This window comes from Macaca mulatta, chromosome 8 (assembly GCF_049350105.2).
Source record: "Macaca mulatta isolate MMU2019108-1 chromosome 8, T2T-MMU8v2.0, whole genome shotgun sequence".
NCBI lineage: Eukaryota > Metazoa > Chordata > Mammalia > Primates > Cercopithecidae > Macaca > Macaca mulatta.
The window spans coordinates 114,226,151-114,239,727 of record NC_133413.1 but is presented as its reverse complement, the minus strand read 5'-3'; the positions used below and the strand labels follow the sequence as shown (position 1 = coordinate 114,239,727).

Below are 13,577 nucleotides of genomic sequence, written 5' to 3'. Positions count from 1 at the left end.
GAAAGTAAAACCCAAGAGTTACTTGAGAACTGGCTGAACTTTAAATGTGTCCATATACCACACAAAGATTAAATGGCATAAGGTGGAGGCTTTCAAATTCAAGATATTTGAGCACAACTTCTGCCCCAATCTTTGGCTAACAATTTGGATCATGACCCAAAGAGTAGAGACTTCAGAGGAACACATACCACAGGGAGGCAAATTATATACTTTAAGTCCAAGAAAGTTACTGAAAAAGGGAAAAGAAAAAAGAAACATAATCCTCAGGAAAATCTGTAAGAATCCAGAGTTATTACATGATCATCATTTAAAATGCCCAATTTTCAACCAAAAATTATAAGACATTCAAAGAAATAGGAAAACATTACTCATAACTAGGAAAAAAATCATTCAAAGAAACTGACTGCTATGTACTAAATGTTTGCATGCCCCTCCTGCCAAATTCATGTGTTGAAGCCTTAATCCCCAATATAATAGTTTCTGAGGTGAAGTCTTAGGGAAGTCATGAGAGTAGAGCCCTCATGATAGAATTAGTCCATTTATAAGAAGAAACACAAGAGAGATTATCTCTCCCACATCATGTAAGAATACAGCAAAAAGAGCTATTTGCAACTTGGGAAGAGGGCTTCCACTAGACACTGAATCTGCCAGTACCTTAATCTCAAACTTCCCAACCTCCAGAACTGTAAAAAATAAACATCTGCTTTATAAGCTATCCAGTCTATGGTAATTTGGTATAGTAGTCTGAGCTAAGACACTGACTCTCAGTGGGATAGATATTGGATTTAGCAGACAAAGATTTTAAAGCAGCTATTAAAAGTATGTTCAAAAATGAAAAAAAAAAAAAACCCCTTGTCAAGGAATTAAAGGAAAATACGATAACAACTCAGTAAGTACACCTAATTTTATTTCCTAAAATAAATTATATTGCTTAAAAAGTGAAGCAAAGTAATTTAAATTCCGAAGAAAATAAATGTCCAGCAGAAAAAGGCATAATAAATTATAACAATGTTTAATTTTTAAAACTTAATTTTTTTAGCTTTTAAAAGTTAAAAAAAGTATTAATGATTATTTGCTCATTTTTAGAAAATATCATCAACTGATCTCAAGATAACTATCGAAAATTAACAATGCATGTAATCCAGAGATCGGCAAACTTTTTCTCTGACGAGCCAAATAACAAATATTTTAGGAGCAAAAGAGCAAAATCGAGGCTATTATGTAGGTCTTAAGTAATAACAGTGAAGACAAATTTCTACAATTTTTATTGATGAAACTTAAAATATAAATAGTTGACTGTAATTTTTGAAATATAGACCTATACATTTTGAGGATAATATTTCACGTAACTGGGGTTCAATGTTAGTGTTTCCTGTCATCAAAATTTCATCTGCTACCACTGATCTGTAATAAGAGGTATTTGATCTTCAAAAATTTTCTTTTCATACAGATAGGTACTGCCAAACACTGATATCAATTGATAAACATATAATCTAACTATGCATATTTATCCCTTGTAATACATTTCTGGGTTTTTACTAGATTCTTCTACTAAAAGCTTAGCATGTTATTATATTGCAGATTAGCCATTTCTAGTTGAAGGTCCTCAACTGCACAATTAAACAAATTTTGAAATATGCAGGTTTCTTTGTATTCACACTGAAGTCTGATAAACATTGCTGGAACTGTAGTTTGAGCTTAGAAGATATTTCTACTGCAAAATTCTGCAGGGATAGAGATCTTGCTATTTTGTTTTAACTTTTGACACCAAGTCAAGTATATAAAACAGCTTGACATTAGTTAAGATTCAAACATTAATTGTTGAAATAACTTTACCACAGTATAAATTTCTCTTAAAAATAGTTATTTTTTGTCTCATAATTTTGGGTTAAGTTCATTAAGAAAAGTCACCAAATCTGGTGACTTAAATTTTTAAATTTTTCTGGACTTTGCTTTCCTGTGAGTTGATAATATTGTGATGGGTGTTTAATCTGGTAACATGTGATCCACATTCCACGGTGCCTTAAAACTGTAACATTCAAAGTCCACTTTCCTTATCCTTTCTTGATATGACATAATGTGTGCACAGTTAATAAAAAATAAATGAAATGTCACAGCATGGTTGTGTGCATGCTACTCAAAACACTGTGGAGTCATAAACATGTCACTGTAATTTGCAGTTGCTGAGCAGCACTGCAAAGCAATGACAGCAAACATGTAATCTGTCTCGACCACTCAACTCTGTCATAAAAAAAGTATTGATGAAAGAATTGATAGGCAATACATAAATGACTGGGTTGGCATGTGTAAATAAAACTTAGTTTATATACACTAAAATTTAACAGTGTGGCGATTCCTCAAGGATCTAGAACTAGAAATACCATTTGACTCAGCCATCCCATTACTGGGTAAATACCCAGAGGATTATAAATCATGCTGCTATAAAGACATATGCACACATATGTTTACTGTGGCACTATTCACAATAGCAAAGACTTGGAACCAACCCAAATGTCCATCAGTGACAGACTGGATTAAGAAAATGTGGCACATATACACGATGGAATACTATGCAGCCATAAAAAAGGATGAGTTCATATCCTTTGTAGGGACAGGATGAAGCTGGGAACCATCATTCGCAGCAAACTATCACAAGAACAGAAAACCAAACACCACATGTCCTCACTCATAGATGGGAACTGAACAATGAGAACACCTGGACACAGGAAGGGGAACATCACACACCGGGGCCTGTTGTGGGGTCGGGGGAGGTGGGAGGGATAGCATTAGGAGATATACCTAATGTAAATGATGAGTTAATGGGTTCAGCACACCAACATGGCACATGTATACATATGTAACAAATCTGCACGTTTTGCACATGTACCCTAGAACATAAAGTATAATAAAAAATAAATAAATTTCATGTGATTTTTATATCACAAAATATTTAAGTTTTTTTAACCATTCAAAAATGTAAAAAGCATTCCAAGCTCAAAAACAAGAGATACAGAGAAAAGTGATGGGTTGAATTGGGCACACAAACCATAGTTTAACTATCCCTAATCTAGACTGCGTTATCTGATCATTTTCTTAAGTGAGACTTCATAATAAATGGATAATCTCCCACATGCAGTAAAATTACATTGTATTTGAGGCTTAAATAAGAAGTCAAGTTGTTTTGCTGCTAAATCAACTCTAAAATCCTTTCACTTGTGTAATATTTCTAGCACAGGCTAACAAAAATAAAAGCCTATCCCAGATACAATTTTCTAGGATAAGTCAACCATATATGCAGTTAAATTTACAGTCTAAGATTTTACTCCTGTACCCCAAAGGTGGAATTCTAGAGCAAGAAAAAATGCTATCTTATTTCATGTTTCATACTCTAGTACTACATATTATTGACATTTGATATATTTTAGTTGAAAGAAATAATCAATAAATGAATGAATGAATCTACTCTATACCTCTTGAAATACTGAATTAGTCTTAGACCCACCTTGTCTGCTATTTCAATGCTTTTCAGCTCAATTATAAATGCCCTATACACCATTTGTAATACCATAAGGGCATTTACTCTTTTATGTCTCTCATCGATTAATAATAATAATAATATAATAACAATATATCCTCCATAAAAGTATACATTTTTCTGTCCATTGAAGAAATTTAATCATCAAATGTTTAAAGCTCTACTAAATATTAAAATCTAGGCATCTCTACTGAATTCTAATCCAACATAACAGCTTTCACTTTCAATTAAAATTTGCGCCAGGCGCAGTGGCTCACTCCTGTAATCCCAGCACTTTGGGAGGCCGAGGCGGGCGGATTACCTGAGGTCAGGAGTTACAATGATGCCTAATACAGCAACAGAGTAATTTATTATATCCAAGTAACATCAATGTGATTGGGTCCTTTTTATTCAAGGGTAAAGTCCTAAGACTCACATTAAAATTGGAATAATTATTTAGCATAAGATTATTTTACCCATAGGTGGAGTGAATACATAAGAGAATAATCAATCTTTGACTTTTTAAAAATTTTACTTGTGAAAGTCTTAGTAAATTTTATTGCAAGTCAGGAGTGGTGGCTCACAACTGTAATCCCAGCACTTTGGGAGGCTGAGGCAGGAGGATTGCTGGAGCCCACGTGTTCAAGACCAGCCTGGGCAACACAGTAAGACCTCATCTCTAATAAAAATTTAAAAATTAGCTGGGCTTGGTGGTGAAAGCCTGTGGTCCCAGCTACTTGGAGAGCTGAGACAGAAGGATTTCTTGAGCCCAAGAGGTCAAGGCTGCAGTAAGCTATGACCATGCCACTGCTCTCCAGCCTGGATAACAGAGTGAGACCCTGTCTCAAATTAAAAAAAAAAAAAATTGTTATCTAGCCATCTAATAATTTTTAACATATTCTTATTATTAGAACTTGTCCTAAAAATTTTTGAGTCCAGTTGGTTTCGAATTCCTCAGATGTTTAATTGGTCTCAGATACCATAAATTAATATTTTTCTCACACTGCTAATGTACATTGTCTTCAATAGCCTATTTTCTTTACAAACGTATAGTAAATTCATTACTTAAAAATTATAAAAAATTATGAGACTATGTAAGGCAGTAAATTTCACTAATGATACTGACAACATCTAAATTCAGACAAATACAAAGCTGACATTTTTTGGGTTTGTTTTTAAAGCTTAAAGGATCATGCTTCTATCTGAAAGGTGTAGTCTATTTTTCCTTCCTCCTATGCTAGGTCTTTTCTCCAAATTAATCCACCACCATCTCCATTCACCTTCTCATCTTACAAAATAAGTAAAAGTGTGTTGTGCTAATTTCACATGTAAGAATTGATTCAAACATTTCATAATTTACAGCTAGAAAACTACCATACACATGTATTCTTGCATTTGCTAGGCCACTTTTTACACAAAATTTTATACAGAAAAAATAAAGGCCTGCAACTACCAGGTAAAAATAGTCAAATTAGGCCATGGAACACAGAAGAAACTAAAACTCTCCACAACAGATTGTAACTTAAAGAAGATCAAATGGGGCATCTTTTGTGCAGTTGGTCAAATGGTTAACAACATGGCTATTTAATTAAAGTGAAAAATTACACTGGATTATAATATTAAGATTAAAATATATCTAAGGAAAAGTTCAGAATCTATTATACGAGATATTAACTCGCCACTGAAGCTAATTTCTAGACGTTTCTCTGGGTCTAAACGCGAAACACGAGCATCAAGTGAGTCACAAAATTCTAATATAAGTGAGTAACTTTAAAACATTTTTGGTCATAATCTACAGAAAGAAATATATATTTTACATTGTAACAAAGCAAAAATTTACTGAACACAATTACCCTTACTCTGTGAACTTGACTTTGATATTTTCTACTCTATTCTAGTCTACTCTTTTTAAAAAAATGATAGTTATGATCCTCTCAATTGGTTCTGAAAGTGAAGTGGGGAGGAGACCCAATGAAGGGGATAAGGATGAGGACGAGGGTTGGAGATGGTGAACTTTGCCCCACAAGAGATATTTTGTAATGTCTGGGGATATTTTTGGCTGTCACAACTGTGATTAGGGATGCTACTGGCATCTAGTAGGTAGAGGCCAGGGATGCTGTTAAATACCTTACAATGCATGAGATAGTGCAACACAACAATTATCCAGCCTCAAATGTTAGTAGTGCTGAGGTTGAGAAACCTGCTATAGACTACTCAATAAGAAAATAATAGATAAAATTAGAAATCCAATATTATTTTTAAAGGCTACAAAGAAATATATTTTAAACTTTGAGAAGAATGTTCGAAATATTTAAATTCAGAAATACTATGCCATTAGCAATCTAAGACTTACCTCCTTCTATAACCCAAAGGCAAAAAACAAACAAACAAAAAAATGAAAAAAAATCAGTTTGCAATTTCCTAACCCAACACAAAGTATGGGAAAGCGATCAATTTAGTGTTGTAAAAAGCAAACTATATCACACTGAGTAAAAGAAAAGTGTTACAAGACATACAGAGCACGCAAAATCAGTAAATACAACTAATGCTTCTTTCCTCTGAAGTCCTATGGTACCTGTTTAGTACAATGGCCTTATATTGCTAGTTATTTTAGATTCTCAATTTCTAGGATAGAAAAAATGTGTAACTCATTTCTGCATTTTCCACTGGATCCAATCCAACACCTTGCAAATGATAGGTATTGAAAGAGTTCTTGGCAGAAAAATGAGTAAATAGGTGTTCAGTATTCAGTGAGACATTGAATTACATCTTAAAATTACATCTCAACAAGTTAAGCATATTCTTTCTACCCTGAAAACAAGCTTCATTCAATTTAGGACAGATCTTGGAAGAGGCGAAACCAACACAAATGACCACATCCATATGACCACAATTATACTTTCATTCAGAGCTCTTTAGAGTTGTCCTATAGAAGTCTTAACTATCACAGAACATTAAGTAATCCAAAAATGATTTGAATACTGTATGATGAGTATTGTGTATACACAGTCTCATCTGATCCTTACAATGACTGAACAATAGAGATACTATTATCCCGATTTACAGATTTATAGGTAAAGAAACAGACCTAGAGTGGTTAAAAAGGTAGAACTAAATGACATAGTTAGTGAAGGGTTTGATCATCTTCTTTTACTACAAAACTGATACTTTTCCCATGAAACCTCTGTTTTTGTTACACAAACAATGGCCCAGTCATTGTAATTAGCAGCATCATTTAACAGAATATACTGAATGAAATGACATCTATTATAAATTTGAGTGAAACTCTGTATATTTAAAATAATGAAATCCATCTGAAGTGACAAGTAAGAGACGAGCCAAAACTTAAAGATAGAAGAAGAAAAGAAACAGACTATCCAAAAGGACAGCAGAGAAAAAAAAATTAGGTAGAGTAAAGTATAAACTTGCTACCAACTGCCAAGGAATTTTATTATTTATAGACCAGGAAAGATTCTGCTACGTAGTAGAAGCTATGATGTACTAGGACCTAGAAAAAAATTATTTTGCAATGATAATGTTGCTTGGTGCTATCTATAAAGTGTTGTTAACATTTTAAAATTAGATAACTTGATGAAAATTTGCCTTGCATGTTTTTGAAAGATTATGCACAAAATTGAAAAGAAACAGAAAAGTAAAGACAAGGAGAAAGATATCGGAGTTGTAAAACACATTCTTTGGAGTTATTTAGTGTAGGGATAATAAAACAAAGTGGTGATTATTTTTTAAAAGTTGGTTGGTTCTTAGAATGATGTCTCTACATATAAAAATACAGAAAAACATGTTTAAAATTCACTAGCAAAATTTCTTTAACTATTAGGAAGAATTTTCAAACATTAGTTAACTATCAAAGATGAACCACAATGTTAGATACTTCTAAAGGTAATTTATTCCCAAATCAAATTGCCAATTTTCCACAAATAATTAAAAAAATGCTACTTTAATGATGAAAAGCCAAGACATGATATAACTCAATCTCTTTCCCATAATATCCCAGTGTCTCAACAGCTACAATTTATCCTCACTGAATTCAATTATTGGGGAAATATTAAACATAAAAAAGATTACTTCATTCAAGTTTATTCCTCCAAATTCAAATTAAAGTGTAGTTTTCTGCCGAATACATGTTGGCAGAAACTGTCCTCTGTGAAACAAATGATTAAATACATGAGAAAGAGGACTATTTTCAACAGTGTCTACTAGAAGTTCAAGTTTGGGAATAAAAAAAATGTGAGAGGCATTTTTTTTCTATATTTTCTAAGTGTTTTAGCTTTGCTAATTTGTTTCAAATAGGATTTTAATTTAACTCATATATACCTTTTTATTTATATGAGATTTTTATAAGTGAATACTTAAGAATACTAAAATAAAGATATCACATATAAAAAAGCTTTCAAGCACTGAATTGATACATTTCTGGGTTTTTTACATTTTTATGTGGTACAAGTGAAGGCATTACTTTAGCAAAGGATAACAGAAATACCTACCAGATAGAATCTAAACCAAACCACCAAAGATAACAAAACTATCCTTTTTCTTATTTTTTAGTATCATGATATACTCTGGCAAATGTGAAAAATGACCAAACTAAAGATGATTAAATATACTTAAGGAAGTACTACAGCTTAGGGAAAATAAAATTTGTATATACTCCACAAAAAATTAATTAAGATTGACAGTTGCTCTTTATAGATAATTATATTTTAATAAGCAAGTTTTTCTTAGTATTTATCATTTGAATGCAACAAATATGAAATACCCCTAACTTGATTTTTTAAAACTGCATATGCATTTCCCCAATCCTATTTGTTGAATAGTTTATCTCTTCCCTCTTGGATTGTTGTGCATTTTATATTTTATCATTTATTAGTTTTAATATATTAAAATTTCACTGATATGTCCAAATTATCTATCAGTACCACATTTTCAATTATTGTCATTTTATACTATCTGGTCAAGTGAGTTCTCCCTCACTACTCTTAACTATTCTTACAAGTGTTATTTCTTCCAGATTAACTTTAGAAATAAAATACTTCAAGGGTCCAATTGGTATTATGTCTAGAATGTTATTAACTCCAAGAGATTATCTGCAAAGAGCTTGCATCTTTATACTACTTAGCCTTCCTAATTAGGAACCGCTACTCACATCTTCCTTATGCTACTCAGTAAAATTTTACGGCTCTTCCTGTAGGCCCCTCATTTCTTGTTAGTTATTTTTATATCACAGTTTTTATTTTTAATTCAGAATGGAAACTCTCAATTTATGTGTTCTAGCTAATTATTTTGGTACAGTATAAAATGATTCCATAATCATTTCATACCTAGCTCTGTTCTTGAATATCCCTTGTGATTCCTGTTGATTCTATAAAGAAAAAATTGACTATTCATCAAATGGTATAAGGAAATTGGGAGTAGGAGGTTGGTATGATACTCATCAATCTGGGATATTTTTCTCATATTCCAAAATAAATTCCAGAATGTTTAAAAAGTTAATGGTTAAAAAATAATTTAAAAATGACATAATATACAGTTAAATACTTAATTGATTTGGAAGTGAATAAAGAGCTTTTAAAGATGAAAATAATGGAAAAAAATCACCAAATACAAAGGTTTAGCTACATTAAATTCAATAGTTTCAAATAAAGTAAAATACTAGGTAAACATTAAAATGAGAAATGTATTTGGCAAATAACAGTTAAATGGGGTGAAATCCTAACTATATAAAAAGCGCTTTTAAATCAATAAGAGAAAAACTAATACCCAGAGAAAGAAGGGCAGAAAGAATTAAAGGAATGAACAGATAATTCACAGAAGATATCAAATGCAGATAAACGTATAAAACATTCAACTTTACAATCAAATTCAAATTAAAATGACAAAGAGCATTTTTGTGGCTATTCAATTGGCAAAGATTTGGTGAATTGAGACTGAAAACTTAAGTACATCTGACAAGAGTAAAGCATGTTACAACCTTTTTGGAAAGCAATTTGGTAATCTGAATTAAAGCTTAAAATAATCCAAAGTACGAATATACATTTTTGAAATACTCAAGAGATGTAGGCAAAAAGTATGTATAAAGATAACCATTATAATTTACATTGGCAAATGGAAGCCACGGCAATGCCCCAAATAAAGAAATATTTAGTTTGTGGTATAATCTTATGATAGAATGTTAGTGTAGCTATTTAAAATGTATTACTAAAGAACATCTAATGGTTTGGGGAAAAACCACTTATGATGTGATAACAATTGAAAGCATCAGTATACAAAATTATACATAGCAAGATACCAATTTTATAAATCTATAAACCATACATGCATAGGAAAAAAAAAGAAGGAAAATACAATAAAAGGTTAACAATGGTTATATCGGGGGAAAGAAATACGGATAACTTGCATTTCATTCTTTATGCTTTGAAGACTTTTTCAGATGTTTTATAGTGAACATATTGTTACTTTTATAAGGAGACAAAAAATTAATGTTATTTTTAAAACTACAGTTAATGGATATTTTTGAAATATGCTGCCAAGTGATACAAGAAAACTTTCAGAAACAAAGCAAGAAAGCAATTTTTAAAAATCAATAGAACATCATTCTGTTGTTCTTATACCTGAACAACAAAAGATACTTTTTATAACATGAAGTTTTCTTCACACGTTCGATACCATCAAAAGACTTTTAAAATAAAGCTAGTAATACCTATTACATTTTCACTCAGAAATACAACCTATAAAAAAACGCTTATCTAATCAATTACAGCAAAATGTGTAATTAGAAAGCTTACCTTTTTCACTTACACTCTCACTTTCAATCTCAACATCATCACAACTTGTATATTCGGGCGTGGAAGCCAATTCCTCCTCTGAACTGCTCAACGAAACCTGGCGCATTTTACCTCCTTTCTTCGATTTATGAGGCTTTGGTGGGGGAGGTCTCACTGACTCTGACTGGTCTGAACTGAGAGAATCATTCCTTAACATTGTTTCCATTTTTTCCCGTTTCGTTTTTCTTACAGCAGAGCTAGGATCTAAGTGGTGCTGTTTCCGTAGTGAGTCAGTACGCCTCAAGTCTGGTCTATCTATGGGTAGCGGACTCCTCCTAGGGGTAGGAGGACTATGGTTTGTGGTCCTTTGTGCATAAGAACTTGGTCCCTGAGCCTCTCGAGTTCTTTCCATTGAATAAGATCGCTGATTTTCCATGGCAGCTCTACGTTCAGATATAGATCTTTGCCTTGATGGTCGGTCCATCCTTAGCATAGAAATCCTGGAATCTTCCAGGTCAGCATTTGCCAAAGAAACATCACTATGCCTTCTCTCATGCCGTGCCCGGGACACTTCAGCATGGATCCGCATTTGCTCTTCATAGGGTTGTGGCTTTACTGGATAACGGGCCAAATTCGGATCACTTCGGTAGCGTGACTGGTACTCTTCCTCTCTCCTTTGTCTTTCGTATTCATCTCTGCTTTCCACATCCTCATCATCTACAATATATTCTTTGGAATGCCTATGACTTCTCCTGTTGGAGTCCCTATAACTTAAATGATCAGAGTCTTCATAAAACTGAGGTTCATGTTGAGATCGCCTATCAGCATAATCTGATGGAGATCTAGGCATTGCGCTATCCGAAGTAGCATACTGTGAATATTCCTCTCTTTCTTCCCTTTGGTCGTATCTTCTATTCTGATCTCTGGACACAGATGGGCTTCTTTTCCTAAGTAACCAAAGGAAAAGAACAATGAGAAGAGCAAAAATTTATCAATTTTACATTTCATTGATTTGCTGGCAGGTTGATGGATAACTAAGTAGTCCTTTTGCCTTTTTAAAATTTCATTTTAAAGGCATACCAAAACAATGGTTTTAGTAGTATTCATTATATTAAGTTCAAATAAGTACTTTGTTGTGGTTATTAAGTGCCTGCAACACTATATCTGGAATATGCTTATGCTCCAAAATTAGGTAATATGCTATTCCACTGCTATAAAATAGCCTTTATTCTAATTTCCTTGCTTGGCTTGCTACATACACTTCCACTATCCACCAACTATTATTCAGCAGCTTAGAAAAATATTTTCTTCCATCTGCTCTATACCTAACATATTATGAAAGTTACCTGAAAATGTAATGAAGCCAAACTGATTTGGCTCAAGAGTTGAATACTTTCTGACTAAAACTAAGTGCTGGCTCTTAAAAATCGTTTTCATTCATCATCTGTCTAGTTCATTCCTAGTATTGGTTCACCTAAATTTTCATTTTATCATCATGTCTCCAACATTTTTTAATCGATCTAACTTGAGATAAGCAATTTAAATAGATAAATAATAATGATCCACTCATTACAAAAATCCTAGAAATCAGAAAAACTGCTATTTTTATTCCATCTTCATTTAGATTAAGGCCAGCTTGGTGATATTATTCTACTAAGTCTCTACATCTGACCCCTCATATTTCCTTATAGTCTCAGAAGAAGAAACTGCCTATTACGTTCTCAACTTACCCTTCTAACACTGGTAAAACCTAGTGAACCTTGCAATCACACATAATACCCTGTTAACAAAATATTCACACCAACCTTTTCTCTGGAATAAACTCAGATAATATCAACTATTAGTCATGAAAAGCAATAGGATTAGAATCCTGAAGATAACAGAAAAGGTTTAGAAAACTATTATGGGGATTTTGCCAGGACATGAACAGCAGATAATGAAAGAGTGAAGTCAGTTGAAGTTAAAGATGACTAAGATTCAACAGTCCAGTTGTGAATTTCTTAGTCAATGGTTTATTAGTCCAAAAGCAAGAACAGAGAAAGGACAGAGTAGAATGACCCAACCTGGAAAAATCAGCACTCTTCTCTAATATCTCCCCTGGGTCACAGAATCTTTTTCCCTCATATTTGGAATACAGTCTGCCAATCTATCAATTAGGTTCACTAACAAAAACAGAAGTTATTCTAGGTTTTCCAGGTAGGAAGGGTTTTAATTCAGGAACCAGAAGCTACACAACGGTTGAATGGGCTACAGGAATGAAAGCCAGGAAAGTTAATGCTGATGATCTTAGCCTGAAGATGCAGAGACAAGGGTTCTCAAAATGGACATTAGAAAGCTGCTATGAATGCCAAGAGTCTATGGACATCTGCCAGCAATTATTTCAACCACCTAAAGCATCAGGGTGGCCAATTAACAGGAGTTTGCCCAGGAGCCACTAAGACTTTTATATCTGCCCATCTGCTAGCCAACAACTAACGCATGACAATAATGGCTTCTGTATATCCTCCACCTTTCAAATCTCATGTAAGTACAAAGCCAGGATAAACTCTAACCTGGAACTATAAAGGAATAACTACTGTAGAAAGTGAAAAAATTAGTCTATCCCTTAAATGTTTCATAATTAAGAAAGTGGATATGACATTTTTTAGCATTTACATTTATATATAAAACATTTAGGACTTAATTACAAATCTTTTAGATTACAATTGTTACATAAAACCATAGATTCCTACAGTTTAAAATTTACAATCAAAACAAAACATTCAAAAAAATTTATAGTAACACCCTATGTTTGTGTGTATATGTGTGTGTACACTGTGCATCATTCATTTTACTTTTGTCATTACTTTTATACATTTGACTAAAAAAAAAATACTCTGGCATGATAGTAGTCTATCATGAAAAGAACACCAGATTTAAGGAATCTACAGTTCTTAGTCATACTTTTGCAATTAGCCAGTTATTTCAAACTATATAACCATTAAATCCTTAGGAGTTTGTGCTTTAAATCGAGAGACATAGATTTTACATGTTAACTCATATATTACTTTAACAAACATATATTAGGTAAGAAATAAATGCCACACACTATCATATAAATTAGGAATACAGAAATGATTAAGACACATTCCTTGTTCTTAAGAGGGTGAATGATTCTGAAACCATCTTCCATTTCATAGGTAGTATGATTTTATTGATACCACAAATTCATCAAGTTAATAAGCCTACATGAAAGCTTAATGCATTAAGGATTTCCCATAATATATTTAATGCAAACTGAG

At 32.7% G+C, this 13,577-nt stretch overlaps 1 protein-coding gene across 8 annotated transcripts in view; it reads right to left on the bottom strand.

Moving 5' to 3' along the window:
- RIMS2 (regulating synaptic membrane exocytosis 2) overlaps positions 1 to 13,577 on the bottom strand; it is a 747,502-nt gene that overhangs the window by 363,638 nt on the left and 370,287 nt on the right. For all 8 annotated transcript variants that reach the window (XM_015145837.3, XM_028852821.2, XM_077943948.1 and 5 more), the window contains one exon: positions 10,318 to 11,243. In XM_015145837.3, coding sequence (XP_015001323.1) covers positions 10,318 to 11,243 — 926 coding nt within the window. The remainder of the gene's footprint in view (positions 1 to 10,317; positions 11,244 to 13,577) is intronic.